This window comes from Trichosurus vulpecula, chromosome 5 (genome assembly GCF_011100635.1).
Source record: "Trichosurus vulpecula isolate mTriVul1 chromosome 5, mTriVul1.pri, whole genome shotgun sequence".
In the NCBI taxonomy this organism is placed as follows: Eukaryota; Metazoa; Chordata; class Mammalia; order Diprotodontia; family Phalangeridae; genus Trichosurus; species Trichosurus vulpecula.
Window position 1 is genome coordinate 166497625 of NC_050577.1, and position 21838 is coordinate 166519462.

The 21838-nt window shown below is 35.3% G+C and overlaps 1 protein-coding gene across 5 annotated transcripts in view; it reads left to right on the top strand.

Moving 5' to 3' along the window:
• Positions 1-21838, top strand: part of BEND7 (BEN domain containing 7) — a 152866-nt gene that overhangs the window by 79836 nt on the left and 51192 nt on the right. For all 5 annotated transcript variants that reach the window (XR_005010531.1, XM_036762085.1, XM_036762088.1 and 2 more), the window contains exon 6: positions 265-490. Coding sequence is in view for 4 of the 5 variants with exons in the window: in XM_036762085.1 (XP_036617980.1) it covers positions 265-490 (226 nt within the window). In the remaining variant the exon portion in view is untranslated. The remainder of the gene's footprint in view (positions 1-264; positions 491-21838) is intronic.

The following is a 21838-nucleotide window of genomic DNA, read 5'->3' on the forward strand; positions in this document are numbered from 1 at the left end:
CCATTTTTAAACAGCTCTAATAATTAAAATTAAATATGCTTTTTAAAGCATTTAATTTTTAAAACATAAATTAAAGAGCCATGAAATATAAAGGGTTGTGCAAATCAAACTAGAAATATTTGTATGCAGAATATTGGGGTGAGTCATATATAGTTTATGGGCATTTCAATAAATAGTAATGTTTTGTGATGTACAAATGTTCAAATAGAATATTCCTGTAAGATAAATACACTTTTTAATACAATATTTATATTCTTTTGGTAGCCAGAAGTGCAACTTGCTGAAGGCTTTGATGTATTTATGCCTAAATCTCAACTGGACTCCATATTGTCAAACTACACTCGCTCAGGAAGTCTTCTCTTTAGAAAATTGGTGTGTGCATTTTTTGATGACAAGACTTTGGCAAACTCCTTGCCCAATGGAAAGAGGAAAAGAGGACTCAATGACAACCGGAAAGGACTAGACCAAAATATTGTGGGTGCAATAAAAGGTTGGTTTGCATAATTTCATTTAACGGGTTTTTTGTTCAATTTTATTTTTATTATTCAATAAAATCTAGCTTGAAAAAAAGTGATAAATTAACTAAAATAATAGTAAATTAGCCCCCAAAACTAAATTTTAATTGACAGGGTGTTTATTTATGAACATTGTCACTCATGACTCTAAACACTATCACTAGAGCTGGCTATTTGCCTGGTGAATATGTCTGTTAATATATGATGAGTCAAATGGACCAACTGCAGCACCAAAAAGGAAGAAGGGTGTGTGTGTGTGCGCGTGCGTGTGCATGTGTGCGCGTGTGTGTGTGTGTGTGTGTGTGTGTGTGTGTGTAACTTGGCACTTCCTGTAAGGTTTGATTTAATACACCACATAATTACTAATTATGAACTTGATTAAAAAACTTTATTTTCATAGATCTTTCATTTGTTTTAAGAATTAAAGCTGTAACATATTCTTAAAAAGTAGTGAAATTAAATATAACAAATTTCAGGGCACAAAAATTCTTTTCCCCAGGTTAATACTACTATTTAATACTAATGTTTAAGCCTAGTTATTATTCTATGAAATAGAGTTATGCATTCTTGTTTGTTTCTGTCCTGTATTGAAGCCTCATTGTCCATGACAAGTATCTTAGCATATGCATAGAAAAACATGGGTCCTTTTGCCTTAAGTAATTTCTTGAACGTATGGCTATGATCCATTGTCTTAACTATGGAGAAGCATGCTTCTGGTGAATTTATAGAATGTACTCAAGTGCATTATAAGCATGTAGCCAGCCATAGCCAATTCCTTAGCTCAAGTCCATTGCTTGACTTAAAAATGTACTCAGTAGCAAGAATCTGCTGAAGATAATCATCAAGCACTAGGTTGAAATATTTAAATGTTATTTGAGAAATATTTAAATGTTAATTCTTAAGTAGGAGAAAAATCCAGGAAAATGAAATTTTGGTTAATGTATTAATTAAAAAGAGAATAATTGATAAAAAAAATTATTTCATTGTTCTTCTGAACCAAATGTCCATGGAATGGAAGTACAGGTGTATACACACACACACACACACATACACTTGTGTGTTTACATATTACACAAATGTGTGTATATACCTGTAGTTCCACTCCATGGACATATGGCACAGGTATTCTGTCTATATAACACACATATGAAGGATATACATTTATATATTCTTTCTTCTCCAGTCATCTTGAAAAATAAATTAATTTTATAGTAATAAAAGGATATGTAGAAATTGACTATTAATTTTGCAAAGTAGAATATGTTTCTCAATAGAGTTAGTAAGTGCTAGACACCCAGTGTGTCTCTACTGTAGCTTCCTTTGTTTATTGCTGAAACTGAAACCTTTATTAATACACAACTTCTTATTCTCCATCAGAATGTTTTTTTTGCTTAATGTGACAGTTAAGTTGTAGTTAATATGACAAGCTGCAGAGATGACACAGTCTGTTCCATTTCAAGACAAAGTGGTGCCGTCTAGAGTGACACTGAAAATAGGGTTTTACTATCTGAAAAATGGTCAGTGATATAACTACAATTTGCTGAAGTAAAGATGGGCCCTGTTTCAATTTAATGTGTTTGGGATCTCCTGAAAACTTGAAGGCCAAATTTGAAGATGCTTGTTGTTGCCTAAGCTTTTAAACACACTGAAGAGTAGCCAGAAATTGTTTTAATTTTCCTTTTTTTTTCAGGACAGTATATTAACATTATTAAAGAGATTGGAAATTAGGAACCATCAGTGATCATGGCCCATTTTAAAAGGAGTATTTGAGATATCCTAATAATGGATAGTAGATGAAATTTTTCATTGCAAGTAGACAGATACAGGTTTGTTTTCTCATCCATTTTAGATTGAAATATTGGACATTATGCAAGTGTTTGGAAAAGGTGACTTATAAAAGGAATATCAGGTGTGCCTTGATTCTCTCAACTTCCCACTCCAAGGCTAGAGATTACAATAACCTCAGGACATTCAGCCTTGACAGTATTTATCACAGTGAAGTGTTAAGGCAATTGTCCAGATAATTCAGGCTTAGGGAACAATTGACCCAAAATATTCAAGTAATGGAAACAAATGTAGTTTCTATTTGAATTATCCTGGTAATATCCTTAAACCCCACTCAAGTTTGTAGACACAGCTTCAGTAAACCTAATTCCTAAGGTTGGTTGGTTGGTTGGTTGTTATTCGTTCTTGAAGAGGACCAAAATGACATCACTGTGCTGGAGTCAAGATTCAGTGTGTCCAGCTGTGGCTGATCAGGCCAATACAAGCTCAGAATGCTCTGCCACAGATTGGGCACAAATAGTCCGCATGAACATGTGGGGTGGATGCTCCCAATTTGTGCATCCTGCATTTCCTTTGAGCTGTTTCAGTTCTGCTTTGCTCATAAAACATAGCACTTTCTCTGATGTGGGTGTGCCATGCTGAGTGGTCCTGTGCCAATGTCTCCCATGTCACACAATCAATTCCAAAGTTCTTGAGAGAGACCTTGAGAGTGTCCTTGTATTGCTTCTTGTGACCACCATGTGAATGCTCATCCTTCTGTAATTTCCTATGCTTCACATGATAGTAATATTTCTCACCTCTACTGAATTTATCTTAAAGGTTTTTAAAACAACTTTCCTTACAATGTTGGTAAGATCTACCAACTAATAAATACTGATAAACATTTTATAAAAAAAAAAGCCATATATAAATGTTCATCCCGTTCTCCTAACACTTGTCTAAATGTCCTTTTCAACTCATCCAGCCCTTATTAACTTAAAGTTGATTAACCCATGTATTATAAGATGTGCTATTTTAAATTTAATTTTAAAAAATCATTTATGCAAAGTTTTTGTGGCTCTTCTTAGAGATAGCATATGTTGGTAGGGAAAAAGAAAAAAGTTTATTCTTCAACTCAAGTCTGCTATATCAGTTAGGTTAGGAGAGTTTAATGGAAGTTTAGTGGGTTTTTTCCTTCCATTTATGTAAGACCACCATTCTATCACAAGTCTCTTGTATCATTATTATTACCATTTACATATGATTTCAAAAGATTTTATAAACATCTAAAAACTTAGCAATTCCATACAACATCCTACAGAGCACAAAGCAATATTATTATAATCCTTTATAGCCTACCGAAACTAAAGAACACAAAAGAATCCCCAAGAGACTGACTCATCATAGCACAAATCAGTGATAAAACAAACAATGGGGCTTCATTTCTTGGAGGAATTTTAATTCTGTAGGTAAAGTAGTGTCTTAGAATGCGTATAATTTGGGACACAACTTGGTTAGAAAGGTAATTGTATTACTAATATTGGTTATTAATAATCCCAATTACTGAGTTCATTATATTTTGAGAATTTAAATTCTTTGTAACTTAAATTTTTTCTTCTATTTTATGCTATTTAATAAATTTTGATAAAACATTAAATATGCATTTATAATGTTGATCAAGATGGTGATTGGTAAAGGAACCCTTCTCACCTATGTTCTTTGCAGTTTAACTTTGAAAAAGAGATAATTATTTCATAATTAATTCATAACATAACAATTATGCTTACTTTCTCATCTCTATGAAATCTTTATGAGATTGATCTACAGATGTCTCAAAGATATATCCTTGTTGAAAATATGAGAAGCTATAGAAAAGCTTATACAAAATACAGCAGGCCTCATATTTACAGTTACACAGTTGACCCAAAGATACAGAAAATAAAAGATACCACTGCTTTTATTCTTTGTTGATCGTAAGAATCTTGACTCATTAGAGCAAAACATACTTTTAAATGTTCTCTAAAAAGGTGTCTCTTGTGATATCAAATCCTTGATAAACAAAACAACAAAAATAATTAATTTTGTTTGGCAACCCTCTGATTATCCATATCAAGTGAGGCATAAAACGGGAAGATGGATATTTGCCAAAAGTATTTGCCTATGTTGTGGAGGATGTCCATCACAGAATCCAAATGAAAGAGGCATTCATTCCCTCTGAAGTTAAACTCCTCCAGTTGCTATTTGTGGTTAATATACTGATTTCATCAGCCTTACTATGAATAGCATCCTGAACGAGATCAACAGCCATTTTGCCTGACACTCTTTACACAGGAAAAATGCCTGTTGTCTAGGCTGTGATACATAGATGACTGGACATCCCGTTAAGCTAGCCTGTCAGTACGTATATCTTGGATAAAGAATATAGGTGTACTGCGTGTTGTACCTATACTGTAAAGGAGGAAGAGAGAAGATTGGAAATTGTGTATTCCTTTGAAGAATCTTAGCAGCGTGGAGCCATGTTGACTTTGGTTCCTAGCATAGCCTTTCACCCTGACCTATTCAGAATGTGTGCTCCTTGAGCAGTCTTCATGGTACATTTACTCCAAGGTTCTTTTCTTTTTAGAGAGGTTAGCAAGAAAACAATTTGCTGTGTCTGTGCTCTGAGAATCTGTTGTAGTGTGATCGTGGGGGAATAACAGGGTGTGATAGCCTGCCAGAGCAAAGATTACTTTAAACTCAACTTGTTCCTTTGCGTCTCGAGTTTGCCATCTTGAAAAGCACCTCAGGCAGCCAGTTTTTTTTTAGTTGATATTTTTCACTTGATATTTGCCTTATTAATCTCCTTGGCAGCTTACTTCTAAACCACTTCAGCGTGGAAGAAATTATAAAAGATAACGAATAATTTTTATACAATGAAAAACGTTGCTTCCAAAGTAATAATTAAATGTATAAACAGGAAGAAACAATTTTGTATTAAAAACCTCACGTATAAAAGGATATGAAAGATCTATATGGAATTGCTGCAAGTTTATAAGAAGAAGAACTATTTTTCAGTAAATCAGTGGTCAACAAATATAAATATGCAGTTCTCGAAGGAGCATAAATGATTGGCTACTTAATACCGTAAATAATTTGACTAACCACATTTGCATGGACAAAAGGATGAATTAGTAACTGTTTTGAAAGGTTTATAATTTGGGACAGAAATTATTCCAGAAGGTAATTGTAATTATTATCAATATTACCAATAATGATAATTAATGACAGACAACTAGATGTTTTAGTGGATGGAGCATTCAATTTGCACACCCCGAATTGGAATCTTACTTTAGACATTTACCAGTTGTGTTACTCTAGGCAAGTCACTCAACTTTAAATGAGATAATAAAAGTAAAGCACATCGTAAACCTCAAAACAGGTGAAATGCTAGCTATTGTTATTATTATTTACATTAGAACATTTAGAGAAATATAACTTAAAACAACTCTGATAGTGCCTTATACCCATTCAACTGACCAAGATGGTAAAAGATGATAAAATTTGGTGGCAGCGAGTGTATGAGAAAACCATTTTGAAAAGCAGTATGGAATTATACATTCAGCCCCAAATATTCATACTTTTTGATCCAGTGATCTTATTTTGAATTTACACCCTAAGGTGGAGGGTACGATGAGTGATAAGAAGGTAAGACTTACAGGAACAGAAAACATTATAGCATTATTTATAATAGAACAAAACCCTGAAAATAAACTACATGCCTGCTGATTGGGAAATGGCTAAATAAATTGTGGTACATGAATGTAATGGAAAATTACTTCACTATAAGAAATTATGAAAATGAAAACAAATGAAGAATACAAATGTGGGAAGATTTATATGAAACAATTTAGAATGACAAAAGCAATATTTGAATGGCTGCCATGTGGAAGAGGGATTAAATTTGTTCTGCCCCAGAGGGCAGAATTAAAAGCAGTGGGGGAATCATGTAATCCATGGCCCAGTATCCCAAACACTAGGCTTACATGGATAGAGTTAATCTTGGGGGCTTCCCTTCATATCAGTCTTTCTTTGCATCATTTCCCTCTCAACCTAAAGTTGCTTCTAGGAAATCTTAGAGTATAAGTTAACTATAGTTCATTTGGTTCTTGAAACATGTGAGTAAATTGGTCCATATCCAAAGCAACAATATTATGTACAGGACATTTTTTAGCATCTCTCTGAAAATACAGAAACACATAAAGGACTGATAGTAGCTGATAATCCAGTTCAACTCATAGTTCTCTTGCTCTCTTAGACCTGCTGTTTTCCAAAAAATGAAGATAAGAGCAAAACACTGACTGCAACTGACCTACTTTTTTGTTGTGCCAACATAGTAGTGACCCTTCCCCCAACAGCTTTCCCTCCACAGTCCTATCCGACAAATTAATTCTTAATCCATCCACACTGAGTTTAAAATGAGTCAAATAGTTACATCCACTGCACTTCATAGGGAGGTACAATTGAAGTCCTAAAGACTCACTTCCCAATGAATTCATCATCCCCGAATAAACCTCCTATAAAAATATTAGCCTTGATTTAAGAAAGTATTTCCTAACAATTAGAGAAATCAGGGAACAGAATGGGTTGCTTCTAGGAGTCATGGGATTCCTCCTTACTGGAGATCTTCAAGCTAAGACATGTTAGTTGGTTATGTTGTAGAGTGAATTCTTGTTCATTTGTAGGTTGGATTATATGGGCTCTCAAGTCACTTCCAGCTTTGAGATTATGAGTCTAGAACAAAACCTATCATTTTTAAAACCAGCGTTCTTCCAGTGATTCTATAAGGCCAAGAACCAACAATGACTTGTATACCAGAAACACTATGACAGATATCATCAAAGGGATATATAGTCACACAGACTATATATATTCATATCCACGTATATCCACATATATTCAATCCACACATGTTCATAGGTCAGCTGGTCATGTAGTAAGAGCAATGTATAACAAATGAGCACCCCAAGTGTTGGTATGCTGTAACGTCCTAAGATCTAAAGGAAGGTCTCCATGTTAATTGATACAGCTATAGAAGATTTAATGGACAATCAGCACATAAGATAAGAAGGCATAGATGAATTGCAGTATGCCCTTTTGGAAAGAGTTTTTCAGTCAGTTAATCATGTCTGACTCTTGGTGACCTCTTGAACTGTAGTATGCCAATGCTCTCCATGGGGTTTTCTTGGCAAAAATACTGTAGTGGTTTGCCATTTCCTTCTCCAGCTGGATTAAGGCAAACCTCTGTTGTCTCATTTAACAGAGATTAAGTGACTTGCCCAGGGTCACACAGCTAGTAAGTGTCTGAGGCAGGATTTGAGCTCACGTCTTCCTGGCTCCAAGCCCAACCTTCTGTCCACTAAGCCATCTAGCTGCCTTTTTGGAAAGAGTACCCATATTAATTTCATTATGGATCCATTGAAGTAAAATGGAATTATAAGTTCATGATAGTTACTTCTTGGTAGTGTTAAGCTACGTAGGGAAGAGGATTATATGGTACTATACCTTAAGATTTTTACCTGAAGGTAAAACTAAATATTGTGATTTGAAATTAGAACATAATTGGTAACCTATAAACAGATTAGAGTATTTCACTTAGGTGTTTTCTCCTTACTTCATTCTGTACCTACTGTAGCCTCTGTAGACTGTGCAGTTATCATAGATAGATAGATAGATAGATAGATAGATAGATAGATAGATAGATAGATAGATAGATAGATATGTACAGTGACTATCTGAACACTCCACAGTAAATTTATTTTTCCTCTGACCTAGGTAATGATTTTAATTTGGACTAATAATGATTACATTTAGGCAATTTTATCATCACAATTTGTTAATGGTATAAATCAAAATGTATTGGATTAACCCTATTCTTGGATCCTGTGACATTTAAAGGAGATTATAAGTTCATCAGAGAGCACTGGTTGGCTACTTTTATTCACTGACATAAAATACACAAACGTCTTTGCTTTCTTGGGGAGATGGTAGCACCGATGGTCTGCTTAGATAACAATAACAGATCAGAACATCCTCTTGGAGGGAACACTTCTTGGTGGTACTCCAAGAAATGAACTATGATTCCTGTAAGATTAAGAAAACTGGCTGTATTTGGCTTACACCCTTCCTTGAGATTTGCTAAAATGGGCCATTAAAGTGTAAGACCTCTGGATATGTTATGATCTTGTCCCATCCTCTTTATATGTGTGTGTATGTATGTGTGTCTATCTTCAATGAAGTATTTAAAAATTCATATGGACTCTTTGTTTTCACTTTTTGTTTTGTTATACTTATTCTTTATCTAGAATTTGTTTAAAAAGACTGCTTTATAACAAGAATAGAAAAGGAACAAATTTTAAAATTTGATCTTGTTTTAGTTCACCACGTTTGGACTGTGAAAAATGACATTTAATTTAATATTTCTAACTTCTATTATTTTTTTCTGTTAAATTATATGTATTCTCATAATACTCTCAGCTAGGAGGATGGTAGAGATATGAGCTCAGATTTTGTTCCTCTTCCTTGTTGATCCTTAAACTACATAAGGAACCAAGCCCTAAAAGGAATATATTACTTCTAGAAGCAAAATGAGTTGTCTTAATGTTTAGAATTCCATCTTACAATGCCCCTCAGTAAGATGTTGTTGCAATATTGTTGAATTTGTTCCAAATTCACTTTGGAATGAGCAAAAGCAGTCTTAATGTTTCATATGGCCAGTTAGCTTTTGGTTTATGTCAGGCATATTCAAAATGGATTTTTAGTGAAGCAATATATGAGCCATGCCCATTTAATATGTGCAATGAATATGGGGACAGATCTTACCTTGGGGATAGTGGGGAACACTGAAATAGCAATCAATCAAATGGAGCTGACTGCATACAGAAAGGAGTTGATAATCTTAACCATCTCCTTGGCAAATTAAAACAGATAACTGAAGGCTTAAATGTTTTTACAGACGTCTATCAACAGTAATAAGAGTTAGGTCAACCTAGTGTTCAGTATTTAGGTATGCAGATATTTTTATTAAAAGCTTTAGTTTGATCAAAAATAATTAGGTAGCATAGAACCATAAACTCTGTAAGTGTTGGCTGCAGTTAAAGATGAAAGAACAGTCTTCATCATGTAGAGTACAGAAGGCATTGTTTCTTATTTATGAATCCACAAGAAACACTAAAAATATAGTGATAAAAATTAAAAAAAATTCTTTAGTTGACAAATCCTTTAGATGACAAATTGGTTTAATGTTATTCATGTTACTTAGTGTAAATATGCCCTAATATCATATGACTTCTTAATCCATCAGTACATCTTTCTGCCTGTGTATTTACGTGATATTCATCACCACAGTACCAGGCTTTAGGTAACTACCTCAACAAAATTTGAGAGCTTATTTTTTTCTTTAGAACAATGCTATGGATTTCTCTCTCTTTTGTGATTAGTGTTGTTAAAGGTCAGAGCAATAACTTTGAGTTTTTGACTCCATTTATTTAATAGAAACAAGGCCATGTCACTAAGGTGGGAGCCAGGTATGTGGTTCTGCCACTCCTATTATCACTACCCACTGTCTGTCCTACATAGCCAAAGGCGAATATTGTGAGGTGTATATGTTGATCTGACATAGATGCAAAGGTGTTACAGACAAACAAACAAATCTCTTCATACCTTTTCACTGAAACATTTGGATTTTTAAAAAAAGTGGCAGATGTTAAAGGAGGGAAGGTAACCTTCTCAGGTGCAGCAAAATCCATTTTGGTCCTGTAAGAGTTATTGTCACATTAGCTCATCTTGAGGTTAATTTGGTACCTCATGGATGGAATATTACAACTCAAAAGCTATGAGGCAGTAAAGGAAAAAAAAGAAGTAAAGAAAAGACAGAGTAGAACATTGAGCTAAAGCAAAAAATAAAATTTAATAGGGGGAAATGCAGATGGAGATATATGTATATATACACATACATACATACATATGTGTATATATATACACATACATATATATGTATACTGTATGTATAGATATAGTTTTAGAGCTGAAAGAGTTCTCATAAGCCCTGTAGCCCAATCTCTTTATTTAACAGATGAAGGAACTGAGGTCCAGTGACATTAAGTTGTTTGTTGAGAGTCTTGTACTTGGGTTAAAAAAAATCAACCCCATACATATAAGATGGGACATACATGACTAGACAATAATTAGTCTGAAAAATATCTGGGGGGATTTCAGTGGACTACAAGTTCAGTTTGAACCAGCAGTATGATATGGCATCCGAGAAGCCCAATGCAGTTTCAGGCAGCATTAAGAAACTTTTAAGCCAGGATTAGGGAGGTGGTAATTCCACTATACTCTTCCCTGCCTAGACTACATCTCAAATGTTGTATTCAGTTTTGGTTGCCCTATTTTAGGAACAACATTAACAGCCTAAAGGAAGGCAGCCAGGGTAGCAAAGAGACTCGAGATCAGATGAAGCTCTTTTGAAGGAAATGGAGATGTTTATCTTGGAGAAGAGACCACTTGAGAGGCTTTTGCAGTGGCAAGAGGCGTTCAGGGCCTGAACTAGGATATGAGTAGAGAAAAAGAGGTAGATATGAAAGATGTGGAGGTAGCACTGACAAGACTTGGCAGCTGATTGAAAATAGGGGATGAGGAAGATTGAAGAACCAAGCATGGACTTAGTCTGTGAATCAGAATGACTATATAAATACATTGGTTCCCCAGAAGGAAATAGGAAAGGTTACAAGAGAGGCAAGTTTAAAGGAAGTGATAATGAGTTCTGCTTTGGACATGTTGAGTTTAAGGTGCCTATGAGACATCCAGATGGAAACATCCAAATGGAGTTGTTATTGATGTAGGATTGGAGTTCAGGACAGAGATTAGGGCTGGATATGTAGATTTGTATGTAATGTATTTAATCTGCATGGAGATAGTAACTGAACCCACCGGATCTGATGTGATCACTCAAAGAAGGTATAATGAGAGAAGAGAAAAGGGCCCAGGAATGCTCTTAAGGACATGTGTGGTTAGGTGTAATTACACAAAAAAGCAAACTGAGGAGTGGTCGTACAGATTGGAGAACCAGCAGTGAATCGTGTCACAAAATCAGGAAGAGAAAATATCCAAGAGGTAGTTAATCAACAATGTCGTAAGGTACAGAGAAGCCAACACATATGAGGAATGAGAAAAGACCATGAGATTTAGCACTTAAGAGGTCACTGGTAACCTTAGGGAGAGCAGTTTCATTTTAGTTGTACAGTTGAGAACCAACTTTTAGGTATTGAAAAATAAATGGAAGGTGAAGAAGTGACAACAAGGGGTATAGATAGCTTTATAGCAGTATTGCTGTAGAAAGGTATAATAGAATGAGTGAATAGAAGGATCAAGTGAGGTTTTTTAAGAATGAGAGTCTCTGGGAGGCCAGGTATACCAGTGAACTATTGCTGGAGCTGTGAATTGGTCCCGCCATTCTGGAAAGCAGTTTTAAATTGTACCTAAAACATCACTAAACTTTTGCATACCCCAGCAATATGACTACTAGGCATGTAATAATATATTCAAAAAGAGATTAAAGAAAAAGGAAAAGGACCCTTATGTATAAAAATATTTATAGCAGCACTTTGTGTTGTAGCAAAGAACTGAAAACAAAATGTGGTACCCACCATTTAGGGAATTGCTAAATAAATTATTGTGTGTGAATAAAATGGAATATTATTGCATTTCAAGAAATGACAAAAGACATAGATTCAGAGAAATTGGGAAAATCTTATGAACTGGATAAAGAGTGAAATGAGGGGAATTAGAATATATTATACAGCATATATTATACATGTACTATGGAATACAACAATTATACAATGACTGTATCATTATACAGAAAAACAATTTTGAAAGAGTTAAGAACTACGATTAATGCATTGAACACTTTTGATTCCAGAAATCCTATGAGGAGTCATGTTTCCCATCCATTGACAGAGGGATGGATAAAATATGCAGAATGATGTGTGTATTTTTAGACATGCCCAGTATATATACATACACACATACATATGTGTGTGTATATCTCTTTATTTGGGGGTGGGATATGACTGAGTGACTGAGAGTGCGGCTGGGTAATCATAGTAGTGAGGCAAAATTGAAGGAAGAAAAGGAACATCGATGTATTTTTACAAATGCACAGAAAAGAGCAAAAGTAAGCCCAAAGGGGACAAATAGGGCACCATATTAAATTTTAAATATAATTTTAACAAGCCATATGGGATAGAGATTCATGATTTCATATGCAGAACTCTTAATGTTCTTTTTATATTGGAACGTTCGTGTTTGTTCGTATTTGTTCAAGTTCATAATGAAAAAGTCAACTTTTTGAAAAATGAGTTTCTTTACAGACAGCAAGAACAACTCCAATAAGTTAGGAGAAATTGGATATGTGAGAGTGAATAGTGATGATCAAAGGGGCATATGCCCAGAGAGAATGGGAGGGTAAAGGGTAAAGGGCATGAGTAGTTCAATAGAAAAGAAGACAACTTAAAGGAGTTTTGAGGTGTACAGTAAGGGAGACGGAAGAATTTGTGATGGATGACCTCTTCTCAATAAAAGGTGAAGCAAGTTCTTCTACTAAAAAGATGTGATAAAGGGAGGAGGTAGGAGGCTTGAGGAAAGAGAAATTTTGGAATTGCTGCTTGCTGAAGTGTAAAAGAGGATCAATCAGGGGATGAAAAGATTGCAATGAAGTAGTGAGGACCCCTTTGAGATTATATAATATGAATTTGTAGTGGACCCGTTTTGCATAGATGGGTGACTGTTCAGTGATATTCAGCACCCAGCAAAAAAGAACAGAGAAGGAATATTGTAGAGGCAACCAGGGTTCGGGTTTAGCTAGACTTAAGCAGTGATAGAACAAAGGGAAAAGGCATTCAATATATAGTAACAACAATATATAATAACAATATATAGTAACTTTTATTATGCTCAGATGGATCTGCTAAGTTTTGTTATGCTCAGATGGATCTGCTATCTCATCAATTTGAGGATTCCTTCCAATGATGAAGATCACAACCTATCCATGCCTGTCCACTCTCTTGTCCATATTCTCCTATAAGTTTGCGACAGGGCACTGGAGGTCTTCTTTTTCTCCTGACACAGCAAAGGTATCAGTAGAATAGGCTGTCTTCCTTCTCCATGTGACCAGCCCATTTTCCCTTCCAAATATGTATTTTCTTGGTGACATATCTTATTCCTTTTCTTCCATGTTCCACATCAGTTACATGCTACAAACTTCTTCATATCTGTCATGTACCTTTCCATTGCCCTTTTGTGATATTAATTTTTAATTCTTCAGAGACTGATATTCCATGTTTCACTGCCATACAGCATTATCAGTAGAATGCTGATATTAAAAAGGTAGGCTTTTGTTTCCATTGGAAACTTGTGGTCATTAAAGGAACATTGCAGTTACCAGAAAACAATCCAACTTGTTGCCTTTCTTTTGTTCAGCTTGAAGTTAGATCTATCCATTTGTATGGTCTATTCCAGAGATATACCTACTTTATAAATACATGCATACATACATACATGTATACATACATATGTGTGTATGTATACACACATATACTGATAGATTTTTCTCTGTAAATCAATGTTGAAATTTGGACACCAAACATTCTTCAGTCCGCTTGGTCTTTCCTGTGCGGACTTTCATGCTGAACACATTTTAGTGGTTACATATCCATTAGAGGAGGCTCAGCAAAGTTGTAAGGCTTGTTGCAATCAACTTAATGTAATTCACAGACAGGAGCTTTTGAGAAACTTCACTATCCACAGAGAAACACTCTTCAACTTGGACTCTGCACTAGATTTCCTTTATCATAGTGGTCAGCACCTTTGTGGAGCAAATATCTCCATTTTTATGCCTTACCTGATGTTCAGAATCTAAAGGTTGTTGAACATTGTTATATTCCTTTTGTTCCTGTAATAATCTGAAGCAGGTTATTCCTCTTATAGAAGCAGCTAGGTAGCGTAGTGGTTAGAATACTAGGTCTAGATTCTGGAAGACTGGAATTAAAATCCTTCTGACTTATTAGCTCTGTGACCCTGGGCAAGTCACTTAACTTCTGTCTGCTTCAGTTTCCTCAATTATAAAATGGAGATAATATTCAGACCCATCTCACAGTGTTGAGCTCCAAATGAGATAAAATTTGTGAAACAGCCCAATGACAGGCTTATTACCTTATTTTCTTCCTTTTGGTTATATCTTTCAAGGAATCTTGAATGATCTTAAAATATGTACTGGAGACACCTTGTTGGACAAGAGCCTTTATGCTAATTTGATTTTAATGAAAGGAAGAGGAAATGCATTAGGGGGAGTGGTTAATGATAGTGTCATCCCTGTGAAGAAATCAAAATGAGTTATTAAAGAAAGACACAGTTATTAAAAGAAAAGTTACTAGAAGACATAGTTACTAAAAGAAAAGTTTTTAAAAGAAAAGACACAGAAGTGAATAGAAAAGGAAGTTTAGAAAGAAACACAAATCACTTTTGAAAAGTAAGAATTTGAATTAGTTATGCACTTTTTCATTCATATTTCATATAGTCATCTTTTTCTGATCACTTTGTATCTGTAAATGCCCTTTTATGTGTTCAAGAGCTGAATAAAAAAGAAAAGAGCCTTTAATATAGTGTTTTATTCAACTAAATCAAATAAATTTTTATTACTAAACAGTAAGCACAATGGGATCTTATCTTCTCTGCATCTTTTAGTTAATCACAAAATAGTAAAGATTTAGGCTCCGCAACATAACTGCTTGAATATAGGCAGGCAGCCTTCCCAACTCTTACATACTTACTCCAGCAAAAACCTGAAAATTGTACCAGACAAAATAATGATCAAGAAACTAGAGTAAATTACTTATTCTACCCTAAAACTGAAAAATTACCCAGAGGCCCATCGTTAATAGGAAAGGGGGCCCACCAGAAAAGCCAGTGCCAGTGCAGGCAGACATGGTAGAAACCTGGTAATGTGACAAGAGACCAGCCTTAGATGCTGGTAGCCTATAAGATTCTGTATCCTGAGGCAGCAAAAGAAGACTTCCCCATGAAAACTCCAGGATGGTCAGAAACCCACATTGTAGCTATTGGAAGCCACCAAAAGCAGCAGTGCTCAGATACAAGGAGCTTCAAGGTCCCTAGCACTGTCATGAGATGCCATGAAAGCATCAGAGGACCCTAAAGATCTAGTGCTGTGAACCTTAAAGATCCAAGGGAGCCTAATTAATTCCAGGAGAAAATAAAATCTACATAGATTTTTTTTCACTCATGTTCACTACATGTTTTTTAATTGCCCTTGAATGATCTGGGATTTTTAAATTATCTTAAACTCCAAATCACTCTGGCTTTCACTGATTAGCCAACAATTTGTGCCAGGCCAAGCCCTACTTGGTCATTGTTTGGGCCCTGATTTGCTCAGAATGAATGTAAATAGCAGTTGTTTCTGTTTGGGCAAGAAACTCTGAGGCTCTTCCCCTCCCTGACCTTTTTTTTTAAGAGGCCATTCTTTGCCTCATTTCTTATTAAGCTTTAATTACTGAAAGGGCTTTGCATCAGTCAAACTGAGACCTGTTGAAGACTTTAGCTGGAAAAGGCCAAGGTTTGCCAGTGCATCCTGGGCTATCTCCTGTTGTCCTCACCTTTATGTGGCCATTGGACCCAAATGGCTCCAGAGGAGAAAGTGAGGGCTGGTGATTTTGCACAACCCTCCCTCACTTAAATCCAATTTACTTGCTTGGCATCACCTCATGATGTCATGGTCTTCTTTGAGAACAAAGGAAAAACAGCAGCCTCAGCAAATTGTATCAGTAAGGCAATAAACACAACATCAACAATAATTGTGAATATGCCTATGTAGTTCTGTATCACAAAGTATACAAGACTCTCCATAAAGAAGGTAGAAAAAGTATAACATTTATTCAGATACCAGAGAACCCTATCCCATAACCAAATGTTCAGCTCCCAGCCAGTTAGCCTACTTCATCATAACAGCAAGGAACTTAAAACACAATATCACAACCTGGAGCCTAGCAATCCCAAAACCTCTCTGACCCCCTGCTGGGGTCTTCCCCAGAACAAACTCAGAGTACAGCTAAACCTGTTCAGTTCTAACTATCACAAGGGTGGCCATTAGCAGCCATAACTGCGCTCTTGCTGTCGCACGCTCGCTCTCTCTCTCTCTCTCTCTCTCTCTCTCAGCATTTCCTGTGACATAACTTCCTTTTCCTGTCAGGAAGCTTCTCCCACACATGTAACTTAGGCTTCCTGTGACATAAGCAGGTCACATGGCCTATTAATGGATGGGAAAGATCTTCAAATCTAAATTGCTACTACATAAATCCAGGAGATGAAGGTCAGTATAACAACCCAAGTAACCAGGTTGACACTAAGTATAGCAAGGGATAGAGCCTCCCATTCAGAAACTACAACTAGAGAGATAAGTATCCCAAAGAAGATTCAGATTACCATAAATAATAGTAATAGTCCCAGAAATAATTTTAAAAAATCAAACTTGGAGAGTAACTCCACAACAACTGCATAAATTCAAAAGAAAATGGATTTTCAAAAAAAAAAAACTTTAAGACAACCTAGAAGAAATGAAAATGAAATGAAGTCTTTCCTACTTCTTACTACTGATACCCTTGCTGTGTCAGGAGAGGCCTCTAGTACGTTTTGGGGAGCAGGAGAACATGGACAAGAGAGTGGGCAGGCATGGATACATTGTGATCTTCATCATTGGAGGGAACCCTCAAATTAATGAGATAGCAGATCCATTTGAGCATAATAAAAGTTACTATATATCTTCCCCTGCCTTTGAATGCCTTGTCTCTTGAATTGAAAAAATAAATAGCTTAAAACAGAAAGTCATAAGCTTTATCCAAGTAATAGACTCCCTGAAGATTAGAATGGACCAAAAAGAAATCAATGATTCCACAAGACAGCAAGAAATATTAGAACAAAATTAAAAGACTGGAAAAAAATATAAAAAGGTATCTCTTATCAAAAACAACTGATATGGAAAACAACTCAAGGAGAAATAAAAAGTCTGTATACTGTATTTCAAGAAATCAGAAGTGAAAACTGCCCAGATATATTCTTGAAGGCAAAGTAAAGATAGGAAAAAATCTACCAATTACCTACTGAAAAGTGCCTCCAAAGGAAAAGGAAATGTTGTTGCCAGAATGCAAAGCTTCATTAACAAAGAAAAACTGTTACAAGACTCTTGTACAGAGTAGAATAACTTAACCTAGAAAGCTGAATGTAATCCTGTAGGGGGAAAAATGGATCTTTAATGGGCTAAGAATTTTCAGATGTTTCTGAATTCTGAGCAGAGTAGGAACTTTGAAATGTAAACATAAATTTCAAGGAAAATATAGAAAAGGTAAATGTATTTGAGCAATTAGAAGGGGGTGTACAAAAAAGCAGAGTTAACATTCTGATGGAAGCAGAAGAAACCAGTATTGTTTCAGAACCTTACTGTCTTCAGAGGGTATTGAGGGAATTAAATAAGAAAAACAAAACAATCTTAGTTTGGATTGGTTCTGTTCTGAGGTTTTTAGAGGGCAAAGAAAAGAGGTAAAAGAAGGAATATACTAGTATAGAAGGGCAGAAGAAAAGGATGGAATTAGTGATTTCTCATAATTAGGGTATGTGAGAAGAAAAGCCATAAGGAAGAGGTAAGGGGAGTGGACCTTAGATAAAACTGAGTCTTGTCTGAAACAAATGAACGAGAGTTGAACACATAAGGAGATGCTGAAATACATGAAACTCAATTGGGTAACAGGCAGGGAAGGAAAGTAGGATTAAGAGGGAAAATAATACAGGGAGAGAATAGCCAAAATCAAAACAACTTCTTGATACTGAAGGTGGGATTAAAAGGGGGAAAGAAAAAAAAACCAAGAAACTAAGGAGGTGGGGTGGGTGCTCACTAATTGGGGAATGGCTGAAATAGTATTTGAATGTAATGAAATATTATTGTGCTGTAAGAAATAACAAGAGACTCACAGAATCCTGGGTAGTGTGAATTGATGCAGAATGAAGTGAGTAGGAGAACAATTTATTCATGGACAGAGACATGATGAAAAAAAGCATCTCTTAAAGATTTAAGAACTCTTATAAAATCAATGAGGACTCATGAAATATATTAGTCAGCTCTTACAAGTGAGATGCTGGACTCAAGGTGCAGAAAAACAAACATTTGTGGAAAATGACTTTGTTTTGCTTGACTGATTGTCACAAGGGTTGTTTTTTCACTTTTATTTGGAGGAAGAGTTTGGGGGAAAGGGGAAAAATTAACAGTAATGTTGTGAAAAATTTGTTAATTCATGGAAGGAAGTACAAATAAGTGGACAGTTTTGAAGATAATGTGTTGAATTTATTATGTACATTTCTAAAAGCAAGAAGTATTGAAATGTGATCATCTTTTGTGTTCTGCTGTATGGAAAATGTTTTTTGGTGTTTATGTTCAGAATTTTAAAAAATAATTTTTAAAAAGCTTGTAAAGATATGGTCCATTGTTGAATACTTCTTGCAAAAGCCTGATTGTTCCTTACTGATATCTTCATCAAAGATGTACCTGATTCATGAATCAGGATGATGCTCATAACATTTTTGTACATGTGAGAGAGTAGTCTTATAGAGCAGTAATCTTTAATCTTTGCTTAGTTGTCCTTTTTGGTATTAATAATGTTAAGTAATTTTCTATGCCATCTTTATTTTCTCCACCTTAAGATATCATGCATATTGTTCTTCCAGAGCTTTCATAACTATGTCTCCTCTAGCAAGGATCTCCTCTATCTATTCTTGGTTCCTCTATTTTTCTTGTCTTCATGGTCTTTATTGCCATTTCTACTGCCCATGAAAACATACGCAGGTCTGAAATATTAGCGTCCAAGTGTGGTGGTTCTAGTATCCTTAATAGTAAAAATTATTTTAGTAATCTATAGAGATTGTATCCCTTTTTCTTCTATTTGTTGTCCTATTTTTGTCCTTAAATGACTTTGCTTAGCTGGATCCCTTGATGAGTATACCACTGCTTCTTTCTTCATTATGAGATTGTACTGGTTATAAATATTTTCATGCTTTGCAATATTTTACAAAATGAGTTTATGTTCCAGATTTATGTTGGCTTATCTTCTGTTACTTTCCACTTAACAGGTAAGTTATATGTTTGCTATAAGACATTATCTAGGTTCTTTTGATCTTTTTGTTATGGCAGTAGATTTATAGCAATTAAGTTTCTGGATAAAAAGATTCTAACTGGTACTGGATTCTTTTCCCATTTCCCATTTTGCATTATTGTTTTTTAGAAAAATAATTTAGGATTGAGTTGTTTCAATTGGATATATTATCTTTTTCTGTCATCATCATTTTACTAATTCTGAACTTTACCTGGACAAATCAGTGATGCAACTGGACAGAGATAGCTAATTCAGGGATAATTGCCACATCAATAGCAAGTCTTTTCTTATCAGTTAAAATATAATCTATTACATTTTTGTGGTATTATTTGGTTCTCACCATGACCAGAACCTACCAATTCTTTTCTCGAAGAAAATATTCAGGATAAAAAGGCATGACGCATCTGCATGCATCCTCTACAAAGTTCTACTCTGATGTCTCATCACTGTGTGGAGGTAACCCTTGTTCTTTAAGTCTGTGCCAGTGGAACATAATCTTTAGCAAGAAAGACTTTATTGACCCTGGCAATAGACTGACTCTTTTCTCCAAAAATCAGCCCTGCTAAGTACAGGGAGAGAAACTCATCACCAGCAGGCTAACCACTTGAATCTTTTGGCCATTGCAACTTATAAAAATGAATGAATGAATGAACGAATAAGTAAATGTATATTAAAAATGTCTTTCGTTCCTGTATGCCCCCTTCTGCTTTTACAGTAATAGTGGAAGAGTAGTAAAAGTGGACATAGAAAGCTAAGAATCATTTTATTTTAATTTGACTTTAGTTTGACTATTGGTACTTGAGCTCCTTCCCCTTCCAGTGATCGTTAAATAGACATAACTGCTAGAAGAGCTGAATCATGTTTATTATGACAATTCAGCCTTACTACGATCAAAACCAGATAAAAGAAAGAAATCATTTAAATACCGAAGTTTTTACCTTAGCAGCTGAATCATAAGCATTTAGGAGAGGTGAAGGGAAATAAATATTTGCTAGCCATAAGATAATACAATAGTATCCTTTGACCAGGGCTTCCTCATGGCTCCTGGGGACATTACCACTTACTTCTTTCTCAAGTATCAAGGAAGAAGAGAGATTGAATGCTTGGGCATCTTGATTTGTAAATTCCTGTTGATCAAGATCTGACTTAATTGATATTGTGTACCAGTTTCTTTATCTCATTCCAAAGTGTTGGAGGAGGAAGAACAGTGAGATTATCAGCACATGGAGCCTGTGGTTGTCTCCTGGTTTGTCCTGGTGTTTGAGGGTCTTCTGCTTGATGAAGATCTGATGGCAATAGGTGCAGTATTTGAAACTGATCCTGTTTACCTGTAATTGGAAAAAATAAAATATTATTGAGTAGAAAAAATAAAAAAAGAAACTAAACTGATTCCGGAGGTGAGACATCTAAGGCTTTGGCTCTGGCCACTTCCTTTATAGTGATACCTCTCATTAATGAGATCTTTCATGTCACTTTTGCATACCTCCTCTTAGTGGCACATTGTAACTTACTCATGGCCTCAGTGGGCTTTTCCATTGCCCTTTGGGTGGCCTACCAGCTTAATTATTCATAGACTCTGTTATTCTATAACCTATAGCTATATTACATCAACAGAAGTTTGAGTTTATTAAAAGCATTGCTTCAGAAAAGCAATAAAGCCTGATATCTTCCTCCCATTTAGTTTTGGGCCAAGCCCAGTATCCAGCCATATAGTTTGTCCAAAATGCAGGTACACGTGGACAAACTGTGCATTTTTTATCCAATTGCATATTGTAGTCTAGACAATAGGTATTATTAGTCTACTTGATTTTTTTAAAAAAATTTGATTGAGGAGAGCTTTAAAAACAGAATTTTCCTGAACTGAATGAATTTTTTTAATAGTAAGCCAATAAGTACAATGGGCTTTTATATTCCCTGCATCTTTCAGTGAATTGTGTGACTACAAAGATGTGACCTATCGAATGATCTTTTGTAAAAGCCAGCCTGTTCTCTTCTTAAACCTTCAGTGCCTCAGTGGATGTATAGATGATTTCTATTGCATTGAGATATGACCCCAGTAATTTTTGCTGTTTTCTTGGTTGCCATTTTTTGATAACATTAAAGTCCAAGATTTGTTTGATGCTTTTGATATCCACCTTTCACATGTCTTTGAAATTGATTCCTCAACACCTACAGAATTGTGTCACTTGTAGCACAAGCCTTCTCTGTATATCACTGTTATAGTTCAGTTGCTCTTCCCATCTTTGTTTTCTTTAGCACCATTTCTCTTCCCTCGTCCAGCACATCAAGAGCTATAATCTTAGACTACAACTT